The sequence below is a fragment of the Oncorhynchus kisutch genome, linkage group LG22 (assembly GCF_002021735.2).
Source record: "Oncorhynchus kisutch isolate 150728-3 linkage group LG22, Okis_V2, whole genome shotgun sequence".
Taxonomy (NCBI): Eukaryota; Metazoa; Chordata; class Actinopteri; order Salmoniformes; family Salmonidae; genus Oncorhynchus; species Oncorhynchus kisutch.
Genome location: NC_034195.2, coordinates 20,275,686 through 20,292,300, shown reverse-complemented (window position 1 = coordinate 20,292,300; position 16,615 = coordinate 20,275,686). Strand labels below are relative to the sequence as shown.

Here is a 16,615-nt window from a genome sequence, read left to right as displayed (position 1 = left end):
TAAATTCTCCCCTACACAATTGTGTGTCTCAATCTAATACTTTGTCATAAGTCACAGAAAGGATTCAGAAAACCCAGAACTATTAGAATTTAAGGGAAAGGAACAAAAAACATTCCATTAAGAGCTAAAGTGGTCATTAAAGAGTGAAGAAACAAGAACTGCAGTGTAGAAAGCACCTAATGCATTAATGATACCTCAGGAAAAATCACTATCTTGTTATCTCTGATCTTAGCACATTTGGATGGTTCAGTTGTAGCTGTGATAATGGGAAATGATCTTTTGCCTTGATAAGATAAACGCAACAAAAACATCATCTTTGAAAACAACAACACAAATAAATGTAGATACTGAGACGCAGTATCTTTCAAAATCGGGTCTTAGTTCCCCGAAACCATCCCCAATGTTACACTTTCTCAGTTTAGTTGTATATTTTCTGGGGTGAGCAGGGCAGCAGTTGGAGAGGCAATAGCTGAATTGACATTTAAAGCATAACCTCGGTATCTAGGACAGTTGAGAATCCAAGAGTTACTGATAGATGTTTGAGGCAGACAGGCATATCCATACGCATAAAGCAATAGCAACAAAGTCAATGGAGCGACACATTGCAGAGATCAGGCATTTGAATAGCTCACCTGAGTGACTGGGTTGAAATACGCCCTGAGAAATGTGACCTTGTGTTACGGCTTCCAAATAAACATTGGCATCTCGCCTTATATGGCTATATGTATGCTTTCACCCCCCATTCTACTTGAGTTGGAATGATATACCCAGGCTTGTATATCGTGTGTATGTGTTTGATGAAAACAATATTTCTTTGAGACATAAAGACCGTATTTAATTGAAGCTTTTGTGTAGATGCGTGTCATACATGGGGACTTTTCGGAAGCTTTTGAAGCAAACCGACATTAATTTGAAAGAGATTTCTTTCAGTCACATTAATTTTGTCTTTCAATGGTATGGGTGGCAGAGAGGAATTGATATCTGGGTGCAGGAAACAGTAATAGGCAACCCCCTGTGGTTATCCTGATTATGCGGGTGAGATATTATAAATGGGTGTGTACAGGGATTCAAGAGATTGGTGTTCTTGTTATAAAAAAACATAGCTATTCTGTCGGGGCAGCTTTGAATTGAGTGAGAGTGTCTTGTGTGTAAAACCAATCTCCTTTTCACTTCTGTCAGATACATTCCCTTCTGTCATTTCAATAAATATTGAGCAACTTTTTCAGTTGATTTTGCAGGAGTTTCTGGCACCTGGCAATATTGTTAAAAGATAAACCCATCATAACACGAGGCTCAGGGGTGTTATCTTCCATCTGTGAGGTGTTTTCACAGGTAGACCTAATCTGGTCTCCTATACCAGGGTTTCCCCAACTCGGGTTTCCCAAACTCGCCCTAGCAACACAGCTGACTCAAATAACACATTGGGGAGGCAGGACCGAGTTTGGGACACCCTGTCTTACTTCAATTACACTTTATATCCCTCCAAATATGTTAGAATGCTAAATTATTTATGACCATTTCATTTGAGTAATGTGGTTGTTTTCGGTAGTATCTACGCATTTTAAAGCTGCCTTATCATGTTCTGTGTAAATTGTTTCATTGCTTCCACTATAACACATAGGCCTAGCTGTTTGTCATCCAAAGGTGCTGTAATACTGATAAGACGCATCTCCTTAAAGGTGTCATCCGGCCCGGGTCAGTTCATGTCAGTTATGGCCACATTGCCCCATGCTAACCTGCTACGGTCTGACAAACAGTAATATATGCCATCTTCTGAGATGGTCGATGCGTTGGTGTCATTCTAACTGCACCCAGTCCCATCTGCAGATCTAAAGGACTGCCTTTGGCTTGAGACTACTGGGAGATAAAACATGGAAAAATCAGTCCTACTGTATGCAGTATTTAACTGCAGGCTATGTATAATTGCCATGCTATTAACAATGGGCCCTAGTTCTCCCGTTGACTTCTTCACCTGCATTATAGATGAGGGGCTGTAGCCCCAGAGTCCCCTAACCCCCTGCTGGAACCAATCAGGAGGACCCACTCATCAACATTTTGTGGTGTCCCATGACACACATATGCAAATGTCTGTGAATATCATGAATAGCATACCTTATTAAATGCAGCTGCGCTGTTGTGATATACTGTACATGATATACATGTAGGAAACGGATCAGAAGAATAACCTTTTAACCTTTTCCACCCTCACTCAATGTAAATTTACCCGCCTTAAGATATGCATAGTATACAGCAGCTCTGCAGGGGAAATTATAATCAGCTCTGAACTGTGTTAATTGACAAGCAAATTTATACCTCTGCTATAAATAACCCTGCTGATGTCTATGAGGCGTGTGAAGAGCATTATCAAATGTCAGAAGGATCGTATTGACTCTGAAGAGGAAGGCTCTGTCTGCTTAGCCTGTGACCTTCTTCCATGATTCATTTCCACCTGTTAGTCTTTCTAACTTTTAATAACAACATGTCTACTCCTGTGTGTTTGGGGCAAGGCGTCACATTTGATGTCTGATTTGATTTATATATTTATTTGTTATTGCCTTCTCTTCCCAAATCCAATTTTAGCTGACATTTCTCATGACTGTAACGAAGAATGACCTTTGAAAAGGACACTTCCGTTCTTGCATGCAGACGGGTGGTGGTCTAGTGGTGTAGGGAGGCAGGCCTAGTGATGGGGAGGCAGGTCTTAACAATGGGAGAGGTGTTGTTGCCTTCATCCATCTCCCCTACCCCTCTCACCCACCGAGGGAAAGCCCACTCCCAGGCCTGCAAGTCACCTTGGGAAGGTGTTACAGCGGAAGCATCTGCCCCCGACCTCTTAATGTTGTTCAGAGTGATAATTGCATTGGGGCTTTGACTGCTCTCTCCTTGATCTCTCTCTCATGATCAATTCTCTGATTCAATGAGCCTAACACAATACACTGGCTGAGGAACAGAGGAAAAGCGTGAAGAAAAAAAGTTCCCATGTGCTTTGGGTGCAATGCCTGGTTATGAGGTAATGAAGCCTTCATAAGGACTTAATAATTCTTCCCTCTTTATGTTAATAGGGTTCGTAATCCACATCGACAGGCTCCTTCACCCTTCCAACCCTCCAACACCACTCACACAGCACTCTCCGTCTAACACAGAGCACATTCAGGCTCATGGCTACATCATAATTGTACAGATACGCTACAGATACGACCGTTTACCCACAAGGACACACGTAGAGTGACAGTCTGAATGCCTTGCACAGAATATACACACATGCTCATATGGTCATTGCACGCATCTATGCATGATTACACACCCATGCATATTCATGCCAACATATAGTGCACCGATGCATTCAGGGTTGGCTCTAGCCTTTTGGGGGCCCTAAGCGAGGTTTGTTTGGGGGCCCCCCCACCTTTTAGTGTCTCACCTCTTAATGGTGGAGAGAACTTTTAAAAAAGTAAATTTCCTTCATTTCTACACATTTTGCCATAGGGCGTATAGGAAATGTTGCAGTTTCAAGGAATGTCTTTGCAATTCTACACATTTTGCCATGGGGAGGAGAGAACATTTAGCAATTTTACAACACATTTCATACAATTCTATTAATTTTGCCATTGAACAGAAAGAACAAATGTGCAGTTTAACAGATCATTTCCAGCAATTCTACACATTTTGCCATGACTTATGCCATGTTAATATGATATCTGAGTGAGAGTGACTAACAAAACCAATGGGGGCCCCCTGGAAGTCAGGGCCCCTGGGCATCTGCCTTGCATGCTCAGTGGGTATTCGGCCATGATTACTACAAGTTTTGATAGCTGGTTAGACTAACTTACCAATAATACAATTGTTAGCTGATACAGCTTATTGAGTGAATGACAAGAAAAGAAAAACTGTGCTGATGCACAACCAGATGTCAGAAGCAGAACTTGTGTTTTCTACTATACCTGACTGAGTTCCTAAAAAAAAGTGCATACGGCCTCCCGAGTGGCGCAGCAGTCTAAGGCACTGCATCTCAGTGCAAGAGGCGTCACTACAGTCCCTGGTTTGAACCCAGGCTGTATCACATCCGGCCGTGATTGGGAGTCCCATAGGGCGGCGCACAATTGGCCCAGCGTTGTCCTGGTTTGGCCGGGGTAGGCCGTCATTGTAAATAGGAATTTGTTCTTAACTGACTTGCCTAGTTAAATAAAGGTTAAATACAAAATAAATAATAATAATACATTTTTTAAAATTGTATTTCGCTTATGCCTGGGGCCGCCCCTGTATGCAGAAGATACTTCCAGAGGCCTCCTGCTCTTCCCCTCCTCCAGTACGAAGCTCTCCCTAAACCATTCCAGTAATTGATTCTGTCTGTGTGACAATCTGAAAGGGATTATTTGTGAGCCAAGAGAGGTTTCCTACAAAATTCCGTTATTGTGTTCCATTTTTAGACTAATGGTGTGAATTTATTTGTTTTTTTTTCCTCTGAAAAGCTGCAGCTCACATCCTAGTTCCATTCCCATGTGATGCCATTATCTCTTTATCACTGTTACACAGATGGAAGGTGACTGTTAGACTGGGGAGCATCATCTTTTGATGCTGCAAAGGGCAGGTCAACAACTGCAGAAACCATTACTAATCACTACTAATACTCTGTTGTCTAGCAGCCAGAAAAAAATCCTTTGTCAACAGGCCATCTTCATGGGCATACTTTCTTAGAAACACTAGCTTTTTCCTCCTACAGTACACTTGTATCTAATTCCAGTGTCTATATTTGTCCTTCTGAGGGCAGTCTTTGTGTAGAGTTCCCATTTCTCATTAGCGTGTCCCCATCCTCAGGGGGACAGGCTTGATAGACAGATGGACAGACAGACAGTCTTTTTGCCGGCTCAGTTAGCTCTGGCTCTGGCGACATGTTATTTTCCTAGGACTGGGCTCCTAATACACAGTGTCCAGATGAACTCCTTTGTGTGCCAAGAATAATAACATGTAGAATTAAACCATACAGCCCCTGCTAGTCCCAATGGATGCAGCTTTAATAATCTCATTATCAATTTAATGAGGTGATTAGAATGCCAGGGGCCAGGGGTGCACATAGAGTGTTATGGAAGATGCTAGTAGCATCCTGAGTCCTCCTGGCATCTTGGTGGTGCAGTCCTCCTGGCTCCTAATCCTTCAGCTAGCTAGGGGATTCGTTACCATTGTCTCTGGAGACCTGGCTCACACGCTCTGTCTCTGTTATGGTGGTCGCAGGTCCTCTAAAAAAGACGTACAGCTCTGTGTGGGGTTCTGTTCCCTCTGTGTAGGGTTCTGTTCCCTCTGTGTGGGGTTCTGTTCCCTCTGTGTGGGGTCTGTTCCCTCTGTGTGGGGTTCTGTTCCCTCTGTGTGGGGTTCTGTTCCCTCTGTGTGGGGTTCTGTTCCCTTTGTGTAGGGTTCTGTTCCCTCTGTGTAGGGTTCTGTTCTCTCTGTGTCACAGAAAATGCAATGTAAAATCATGAGCGGTGGCAAGCGCCTCTTTGGCTTTTTCGTTGCCACCCAAACAGGCATGTGCAGCTGCGCATCAGTGTTTAGTAGGGTTAGTCTAGGGCAGTAGTTCCCAACCAGGGGTACTAGGACCCCTGGGGGTACTTGGGAAAGGGGGATACCTAGTCAGAGAAGACATATTAGACCACAGGCCTGCTGGTAAAATGCACATGAGGGGGTACTTCAGGGGGACTCCGGGCAGAGCAAAATTCAGTTGGTGGTACAGTACCCGAAAAAAGGTTGGGAACCACTGGCCTATGGGTTCCCAATGCACCCAACCACCAAATGAAGTACTTGCCGAGGAAGCACATTAAGCATCGCGGTAATGTTTCCTGAAATGAAAGGAACAATTTTGTTGTTTCATTTGATGCAATCAACCTGGACAGACCTTTTCATTTGAACCTTAAACATGTAAACAACATAGACTACCCATGATTCAACTACGCCATAACATGTATAGTAATGATAAAGAATGGTATGAACGGTAAGATTTCCCCCCCTTTCCCTCTCAATGATTGAGGTAAAAAAAAAACTATGACAGACTTCGTCTACCCCGACCCAACGATTTGAAATCCTTGAATGGGAGTGAATGAGTGCACACTGCAGTGAGAAGAGGATGTGTGATAGGAATTGGACTGTAATGTGGGGGACAGGCAACCAGCCCTCAGCTGGGCAATTTGACTCTCCAAAATCCTCAAGCTGAATTAGTCACAGTGGCTGCTGAAGAGCCTCCTGTGCCTGACCAACTGAGGCCGGCTTCTTACCCGTAATGTGGGATACTGAGCCTATGCTACCTACCGCCAGGTCTGAGATGGGGAAGGATTTACTGTACAGTAGAGTGATTTCATCTTTATATTTGAGAAAATAGCCTGAACTGCCCATCCTACTGTATGTCTCTATCCATGGTGCTGAAGTAAGAACAGGCAAAGGGCTGTGTTTGAATACTGGCACTGTCCATGGTACTGTACTAGAGAGGAGCAGGTAACGAGTATGCATTGAATATTGTACAGCAATGTGGACTATTGACAGCACAAAGAGATATGTGTAATTATGCTGCCCATAGATGCTGCCCATTGATCTGGTCTTGTGCTGTCTGTGGTTCTGTATAGAGAGGCTACTGAGACGTGTGTGTAGTGTACTCTTTCCCTGTCCGTGGTGCTGCAGAGCAAGGCAGCAGAGGGAACAGGTCAGGGACAGGCAGCCAGAGAATCAGCCGTCCCCAGCTCCCCAGGGCCAGATGAGTGGTAAGACTGCAGTGGAATGCATTGATTATCTGTCAAGCAGGCCTGCTAGGATCTAACCAGGGCAGTGTTAGGGTATTAAGTGATCTGAAGTATTCAATGAATATTGATAATGAGTGGCTGTTCGCCTGGCTCTACTATTAGTGATTCAACCCCCCTGGTGCTCACCGTCTCTTCACAGAGATGGGTCTGGGTTTGAGAGGGCTTGGGTAGCTGGTCCCTAGTGAGCATTTCACTGTGTTAGTTTGATGGTGCAATATTTTCACATCATTGCGTTGATCTTGAGCACAACCTCGTACTTCATACTGTAGCCTACCATTTTTCACTCCTGGAAGCGCATGCCTTTTCGTATTGGAAGTCGCTCTGGATAAGAGTGTCTGTTAAATGACAAAAATGTAAATATAAATATGTTATCAGCTCTCCAGAATACATACAGATCCTTTGGTGGACCACTCACTCTCGCTCTACAAGAATGCCTCCATTTCAGGGTTGAACACCTTAGAGAGGTGCTCTGGTGGTTACATGCCTTATCTCACCTCCTTTGTATTGGATTTGAAGGCCTCAGGCCCTCGCTGTCTCTATTTAATTTGTTGTCTTGAAAATGACCAAGTCTGTCTTTATTGGATTGTCAAGGCTGCTCCGTTCCCTCCAGCACCACTTATTCTCTCAGGATTTTTCGTGTTTCTTTTGGTTTGTGCTTTGTGTTTTCTCTGCTGCTGTTTTCTTCAACCGCCTCGGCCACATAGTCCAGCACTAATACATTTATCCCTCTCTCTGTGTTTTCTCCATCTCCCTCTCTTCTACAGAAACTTATCGAAGAATCCTCTGACCACATTATCATGGCAACTCTTCCAGAATCTTCAACTCTTCGAGCTGTAAGTTTTTGTAAATTTTTTATCAAATCAAAATCAAAATCAAATCAAATTTATTTATATAGCCCTTCTTACATCAGCTGATATATCAAAGTGCTGTACAGAAACCCAGCCTAAAACCCCAAACAGCAAGCAATGCAGGTGTAGAAGCACGGTGGCTAGGAAAAACTCCCTAGAAAGGCCAAAACCTAGGAAGAAACCTAGAGAGGATCCAGGCTACGAGGGGTGGCCAGTCCTCTTCTGGCTGTGCCGGGTGGAGATTATAACAGAACATGGACAAAATGTTCAAATGTTCATAAATAACCAATATGGTCAAATAATAATAATCACAGTAGTTGTCGAGGGTGCAACAAGTCAGCACCTCAGGAGTAAATGTCAGTTGGCTTTTCATAGCCAATCATTGAGAGTATCTCTACCGCTCCTGCTGTCTCTAGAGAGTTGAAAACAGCAGGTCTGGGACAGGTAGCACGTTCAGTGAACAGGTCAGGGTTCCATAGCCGCAGGCAGAACAGTTGAAACTGGAGCAGCAGCACGGCCAGGTGGACTGGGGACAGCAAGGAGTCATCATGCCAGGTAGTCCTGAGGCATGGTCCTACCTCCGAGAGAGAAAAATAAAAAAATAAAGAGAGAAACAGAGAATTAGAGAGAGCACACTTAAATTCACACAGGACACCGGATAAGACAGGAGAAATACTCCAGATATAACAGACTGACCCTAGCCCCCCGACACATAAATTACTGCAGCATAAATACTGGAGGCTGAGACAGGAGGGGTCAGGAGACACTGTGGCCCCATCCGATGATACCCCCGGACAGGGCCAAACAAGAAGGATATAACCCCACCCACTTTGCCATACTATATAACCCCACCCACTTCGCACACCACTAGAGGGATATCTTCAACCACCAACTTACCATCCTGAGACAAGGCCGAGTACAGCCCACAAAGATCTCCGCCACGGCACAACCCAAGGGGGGTGGGAACCCAGACAGGAAGCCAGTGACTCAGCCCCTGACTAAGCCAGTGACTCAGCCCCTGTAATAGGGTTAGAGGCAGAGAATCCCAGTGGAGAGAGGGAAACCGGCTAGGCAGAGACAGCAAGGGCGGTTCGTTGCTCCATAGCCTTTCCGTCTTTTCTATCCCTGGCAAAGAGAATCAGGAGATGTCTCATTTTTAGTACTAATGCATCAACATGCACACACACACACACACACACACACACACACACACACACACACACACACACACACACACACACACACACACGGTATCTGCAGTTGGAAACATATTCAATATAACTGATAGAGATGTAGAATGCTCAAGAACTTCCTTCACACTCCTGGGCTATACTACAATCTTATGACCTACCGAAGAGATGAGTCTTCAGTAAAGACTTAAAGGTGGAGACCGAGTCTCTGCCTCTCTCACATGGGTAGGCAGACCATTCCATAAAAATGGAGCTCTATAGGAGAAAGCCCTGCCTCCAGCTGTTTGCTTAGAAATTCGAGGGACAATTAGGAGGCCTGCATCTTGTGACCTTAGCGTACGTGTAGGTATGTACGGCAGGACCAAATGGTAAAGATAGGTAGGAACATGCTTTGTAGGTTAGCAGTAAAACCTGGAAATCAGCCCTTGCCTTAACAGGAAGCCAGTATAGGGAGGCTAGTACTGGAGTAATATGATCAAATTTTTGGTTCCAGTCAGGATTCTAGCAGCCAAATTTAGCACTACCTGAAGTTTATTTAGTGCTTTATCCGGGTAGCCGGAAAGTAGATTGTAGTCGTCTAACCTAGAAGTAACAAAAGCATGGATTCATTTTCTGCATCATTTTTGGACAGAAAGTTTCTGATTTTAGTAGATGGAAAAAAGCTGTCCTTGAAACAGTCTTGATATGTTCGTCAAAAGAGAGATCAGGGTCCAGAGTAACGCCGAGGTCCTTCACAGTTTTATTTAAGATGACTGTACAACCATCAAGATTAATTGTGAGATTCAACAGAAGATCTCTTTGTTTCTTGGGACCTAGAACAAGCATCTCTGTTTTTTCTGAGTTTAAAAGTAGAAAGTTTGCAGCCATCCACTTCCTTATGTCTGAAACACAGGCTTCTAGCGAGGGAAATTTTGGGGCATCACCATGTTTAATTGAAATGTATAGCTGTGTGTCATACGCATAGCAGTGAAAGTTAACATTGTGTTTTAGAATGACATCCCCAAGAGGTCAAATATATAGTGAAAACAATAGTGGTCGTAAGACAGAACCTTGAGGAACACCGAAATTTACAGTTGATTTGTCAGAGGACAAACCATTTACAGAGACAAATTGATATCTTTGTCTGTGTAGACCAATTTGGGTTTGTTTGCCTTCAGCTCTTTCTAAAATTTTAGAGAGGAATAGAAGATTATATATAGGCCGATAGTTTTTTATATTTTCTGGGTCAAGGTTTGGTTTCTTCAAGAGAGGCTTTTTTACTGCCACTTTTAGTGAGTTTGGTACACATCCTGTGGATAGAGAGCCATTTATTATGTTCAACATAGGAGGGCCAAGCACAGGAAGCAGCTCTTTCAGTAGTTTTAGTTGAAATAGGGTCCAGTATGCAGCTTGAAGGTTTGGAGGCCATGAATATTTTCATCATTGTGTCAAGAGATATAGTAATAAAACACTTGAGTGTCTCCCTTGATCCTAGGTCCTGGCAGAGTTGTGCAGACTCAGGACAACTGAGCTTTGGAGGAATACGCAGATTTAAAGAGGAGTCCGTATTTTCTATGTGAATATTAAAGTCACCAAAAATGTGAATATTATCTGCTATGACTACAAGTTCCGATAGGAATTCAGGGAACTCAGTGAGGAACACTGTATATGGCCCAGGAGGCCTATAAACAGTAGCTATAAAAAGTGATTGGGTAGGCTGCATAGATTTCATGACTAGAAGTTCAAAAGACGAAAACGTATTTTTTTGTTTTTGTAAATTGAAATTCACTATCGTAAATGTTAGCAACACCTCCGCCTTTGCGGGATGCACGGGTGATATGGTCACTAGTGTAACCAGGAGGTGAGGCCTCATTTAACACAGTAAATTCATCAGGCTTAAGCCATGTTTCAGTCAGGCCAATCACATCAAGATTATGATCAGTGATTAGTTCATTGACTGTTATTGAAGTTCAATTCATTTGAATTAAGGGATCTATTTTGAGATGTGAGGTATCACAATCTCTTTCAATAACGGCAGGAATTGAGGAGGTCTTTATTCTAGTAAGATTGCTAAGGCAAACACCGCCATGTTTAGTTTTGCCCAACATAGGTCGAGGCACAGACACGGTCTCAATGGGGATAGCTGAGCTGACTACACTGACTGTGCTAGTGGCAGAATCCACTAAGCTGGCAGGCTGGCTAACAGCCTGCTGCCTGGCCTGCACCCTATTTCATTGTGGAGCTAGAGGAGTTAGAGCCCTGTCTTTGTTCGTAGATAAGATGAGAGCACCCCTCCAGCTAGGATGGAGTCCGTCACTCCTCAACAGGCCAGGCTTGGTCCTGTTTGTGTGTGAGTCCCAGAAAGAGGGCCAATTATTTACAAATTCTATCTTTTGGGAGGGGCAGAAAACAGTTTCAACCCGCGATTAAATTGTGAGACTCTGCTATAGAGCTCATCACTCCCCCTAACTGGGAGGGGGCCAGAGACAATTACTCGATGCCGACACATCTTTCTAGCTGATTTACACGCTGAAGCTTTTGCACTTGGTGACCTCTGACTGTTTCATCCTAACATCGTTGGTGCCGACGTGGATAACAATATCTCTATACTCTCTACACTCGCCAGTTTTAGCTTTAGCCAGCATCATCTTCAGATTAGCCTTAACGTCGGTAGCCCTGCCCCCTGGTAAACAGTGTATGATAGCTGGATGATTCGTTTTAAGTCTAATACTGCAGGTAATGGAGTCGCCAATGACAAGGGTTTTCAATTTGTCAGAGCTAATGGTGGGAGCCTTCGGCGTCTCAGAACCCGTAACGGGAGGAATTGAGACCAGAGAAGGCTCGGCCTCAGACTCCGACTCGCTGCTTAATGGGGAGAACCGGTTGAAAGTTTCTGTCGCCTGAATGAGCAACACCGGTTGAGCATTCCTACAGCATTTCCCTCCAGAAGCCATGAGAAAGTTGTTTGGCTGCGGGGACCGTGCGAGGGGATTTATACTACTATCTGTACTTACTGGTGGCACAGACAGTGTTTCATCCTTTCCTACACTGAAATTACCCAGAAATCACCAGAAATGCAGATGAGCTTTGTGATTTACATTAATTCACTGAAAACCCACACTACCACACGGCTACATTAACAGCATTGCACTTTATATGTAGCCTACTTTTGGCCAGCTAATAGCCTAACCACCAATTAAGCAACATCATAGACTAAACTTTCAAATCCTGCTGCTGCAGCTGCAGGATTATTTTGCTGTGACAATATAGGTCACATTAAAATCCTACACCTGTATGAGCAATCAGTGTTTATGGCCTGAATCTGCTACTTGTTTGGACCTGTTAGGTCCTCCCTTTCGGTAGAATACACAAATTGAAGCCTTGCGTTGATATATGGCCATCGTAGAGTTATTACACTTGCATCCCCTCCATCCTCTCCAGTCCAGGAATCAGAGTGAGTGCTTTCCCTAAATAGCAGAGAGCCTCAGCCAGGGCCTGACGCAGAGCAAAGAGCAGGGAGCAGGCTAGGCTTTATCATCGCTCAGCTCAGCCCAGGGAGGGGGAACAAATGAAGAGCAGCTGTAAGGTTGTGATATAAATGTGGTATTTTAAGCTATGGAAACAGGGCAGCTCCTCTGAGGAGGCCTATCTTATTTTCATGGTTGCCTGTCCTTTAGAGGCAGAAGGAGGAGGAGGATGGTGTACATGGAGCACTACTAAAAGCTACCAAATACATAGAATACTTGAATAATGCCAGAGTAAGAATATCATGGGCAGCAGAGTAGCTGATGATAGGAGTTAGAATGTACAGCTGATTTTAAATGGAATATCTACATAGTCATACAGAAGCCCATTATCAGCAACCATCTCTCCTGTGTTCCAATGGCACGTTGTGTTAGCTAATCCAAGTTCATCATTTTAAAAGGCTAATTATAAATTTGAAAACCCTTTTGCAATTATGTTAGCACAGCTGAAAACTGTTGTCCTGCTTAAAGAAGCAATAAAACTGTCCTTCTTTAGACTAGTTGAGTATCTGGAGCATCAGCATTTGTTGGTTCGATTACAGGCTCAAAATTGCCAGAAACAAAGAACTTTCATCTGAAACTGAAACTCTAGTTTGAGAAACGGACGCCGCACAAGTCCTCAACTGGCAGCTTCATTAAATAGTACCCGTAAAACAACGTCAACAGTGAAGTGGCAAGGGATTTTAACAAGGCTAATCTGAAAACAAGAAATTGTATCAGCATATCGATTGCGCAACCAGGGCTCGCAAAACCTTGGATCACTGCTATTCTAACTTCCGCGACGCATATAAGGCCCTGCCCCGCACTCCTTTCGGAAAAGCTGACCACGACTCCATTTTGTTGATCCCTGCCTACAGACAGAAACTAAAACAAGAAACTCCCACGCTGAGGTCTGTTCAACGCTGGTCCGACCAATCTGATTCCACATTCCAAGACTGCTTCCATCACGTGGACTGGGATATGTTTCGTATTGCGTCAGACAACAACATTGACGAATACGCTGATTCGGTGTGCGAGTTCATTAGAACGTGCGTTGAAGATGTCGTTCCCATAGCAACGATTAAAACATTCCCAAACCAGAAACCGTGGATTGATGGCAGCATTCGCGTGAAACTGAAAGCGCGAACCACTGCTTTTAATCAGGGCAAGGTGACCAGAAATATGACCGAATACAAACAGTGTAGCTATTCCCTCCGCAAGGCAATCAAACAAGCTAAGCGTCAGTATAGAGACAAAGTAGAATCTCAATTCAACGGCTCAGACACAAGAGGTATGTGGCAGGGTCTACAGTCAATCACGGATTACAAAAAGAAAACCAGCCCCGTCACGGACCCGGATGTCTTGCTCCCAGGCAGACTAAATAACTTTTTTGCCCGCTTTGAGGACAATACAGTGCCACTGACACGGCCTGCAACCAAAACATGCGGCCTCTCCTTCACTGCAGCCGAGGTGAGTAAAACATTTAAACGTGTTAACCCTCGCAAGGCTGCAGGCCCAGACGGCATCCCCAGCCGCGCCCTCAGAGCATGCGCAGACCAGCTGGCTGGTGTGGTTACGGACATATTCAATCAATCCCTATCCCAGTCTGCTGTTCCCACATGCTTCAAGAGGGCCACCATTGTTCCTGTTCCCAACAGGAACAATGTTTCCCAAGAAAGCTAAGGTAACTGAGCTAAACGCACTTCCATCATCATGAAGTGCTTTGAGAGACTAGTCAAGGACCATATCACCTCCACCCTACCTGACACCCTAGACCCACTCCAATTTGCTTACCGCCCAAATAGGTCCACAGACGATGCAATCTCAACCACACTGCACACTGCCCTAACCCACCTGGACAAGAGGAATACCTATGTGAGAATGCTGTTCATCGACTATAGCTCGGCATTTAACACCATAGTACCCTGCAAGCTCGTCATCAAGCTCGAGACCCTGGGTCTCGACCCCGCCCTGTGCAACTGGGTACTGGACTTCCTGACGGGCCGCCCCCAGGTAGTGAGGGTAGGCAACAACATCTCCACCCCGCTGATCCTCAACACTGGGGCCCCACAAGGGTGCGTTCTGAGCCCTGTCCTGTACTCCCTGTTCACCCACGACTGCGTGGCCACGCACGCCTCCAACTCAATCATCAAGTTTGTGGACGACACAACAGTGGTAGGCTTGATTACCAACAACAACGAGACGGCCTACAGGGAGGAGGTGAGGGCCCTCGGAGTGTGGTGTCAGGAAAATAACCTCACACTCAACGTCAACAAAACTAAGGAGATGATTGTGGACTTCAGGAAACAGCAGAGGGAACACCCCCCTATCCACATTGATGGAACAGTAGTGGAGAGGGTAGCAAGTTTTAAGTTCCTCGGCATACACATCACAGACAAACTGAATTGGTCCACCCACACGGACAGCATCGTGAAGAAGGCGCAGCAGCGCCTCTTCAACCTCAGGGGGCTGAAGAAATATGGCTTGTCACCAAAAGCACTCACAAACTTCTACAGATGCACAATCGAGAGCATCCTGGCAGGCTGTATCACCGCCTGGTACGGCAACTGCTCCACCCACAACCGTAAGGCTCTCCAGAGGGTAGTGAGGTCTGCACAACGCATCACCGGGGGCAAACTACCTGCCCTCCAGGACACCTACACCACCCGATGTTACAGGAAGGCCATAAAGATCATCAAGGACAACAACCACCCGAGCCACTGCCTGTTCACCCCGCTATCATCCAGAAGGCGAGGTCATTACAGGTGCATCAAAGCTGGGACCGAGAGACTGAAAAACAGCTTCTATCTCAAGGCCATCAGACTGTTAAACAGCCACCACTAACATTGAGTGGCTGCTGCCAACACACTGACTCAACTCCAGCCACTTTAATAATGGGAATAGATGGGAAATGATGTAAAATATATCACTAGCCACTTTAAACAATGCTACCTAATATAATGTTTACATACCCTACATTTTTCTTCTCAAATGTATACGTATATACTGTACTCTATATCATCTACTGCATCTTTATGTAATACATGTATCACTAGCCACTTTAACTATGCCACTTTGTTTACATACTCATCTCATATGTATATACTGTACTCGATACCATCTACTGTATCTTGCCTGTGCCGCTCTGTACCATCACTCATTCGTATATCTTTATGTACATATTCTTTATCCCCTCACACTTGTGTGTATAAGATAGTAGTTTTGGAATTGTTAGTTAGATTACTTTGGTTGGTTATTACTGCATTGTCGGAACTAGAAGCACAAGCATTTCGCTACACTCGCATTAACATCTGCTAACCATGTGTATGTGACAAATAAAATTTGATTTGATTTGATTTGATTTGTTCTAGGATACTGGCCTTCTAGGAAGAGTTGCAAACAAAAAGCCATATCTCAGACTGGCCAATAAAAATAACATTTTAAGATGGGCAAAATAACACACACACTGGACAGAGGAACTCTGCCTAGAAGGCCAGCATCCTGGAGTCGGCACTTCACTGTTGACGTTAAGACTGGAGTTTTGCTGGTACTATTTAATGAAGATGCCAGTTGAGGACTTGTGAGGCGTTTCTCAAACTAGACACCCTAATGTACTTGTCCTCTTGCTTAGTTGTGCACCGGGGCCTCCCACTCCCTTTTCTATTCTGGTTAGAGACAGTTTGCGCTGTTCTGTGAAGGGAGTAGTACACAGCGTTGTACGATATCTTCAGTTTCTTGGCAATTTCTGGCATGGAATAACCTTCATTACTCAGAACAACAATAGACTGATGAGTTTCAGGCCATTTTGAGCCTGTAATCGAACCCACAAATGCTTATTCTCCAGATTCTCAACTAGTCTAAAGAAGGCCAGTTTTATTGTTTCTTTAAACATAATTGCAATGATCAATTAGCCTTTTAAAATTATAAACTTGGATTAGCTAACACAACGTGCCATTGGAACACAGGAGTGATGGTTGCTGATAATGGGCCTTTGTACATCTATGAAGATATTCCATAAAATACAATAGTCATTTACAACATTAACAATGTCTACACTGTATTTCTGATCAATTTGATGTTATTGGACAAAAATGTGCTTTTCTTTCAAAAACAAGGACATTTCTAAGTGACCCCAGACTTTAGTGTAGCTGTATGATGAGAGGGTATACTGACAACATGGAAAAGGTTGAGTGAAGTAGAGACAAATAAGTGTTGTTTTGAAGACACAGATAGAGTATAGACTCTACAGATGGTAATTTTGTTGTGTGAACTTAAATGACCATTCCTTTTGATACCATTGTTATTTCTAGCCATAT

At 44.2% G+C, this 16,615-nt stretch overlaps 1 protein-coding gene across 6 annotated transcripts in view; it reads left to right on the top strand.

Moving 5' to 3' along the window:
• Positions 1 to 16,615, top strand: part of ntrk3a (neurotrophic tyrosine kinase, receptor, type 3a) — a 260,675-nt gene that overhangs the window by 97,037 nt on the left and 147,023 nt on the right. For all 6 annotated transcript variants that reach the window (XM_031801796.1, XM_031801793.1, XM_031801795.1 and 3 more), the window contains exon 4: positions 7,544 to 7,612. In XM_031801796.1, the coding sequence (XP_031657656.1) occupies positions 7,544 to 7,612 (69 nt within the window). The remainder of the gene's footprint in view (positions 1 to 7,543; positions 7,613 to 16,615) is intronic.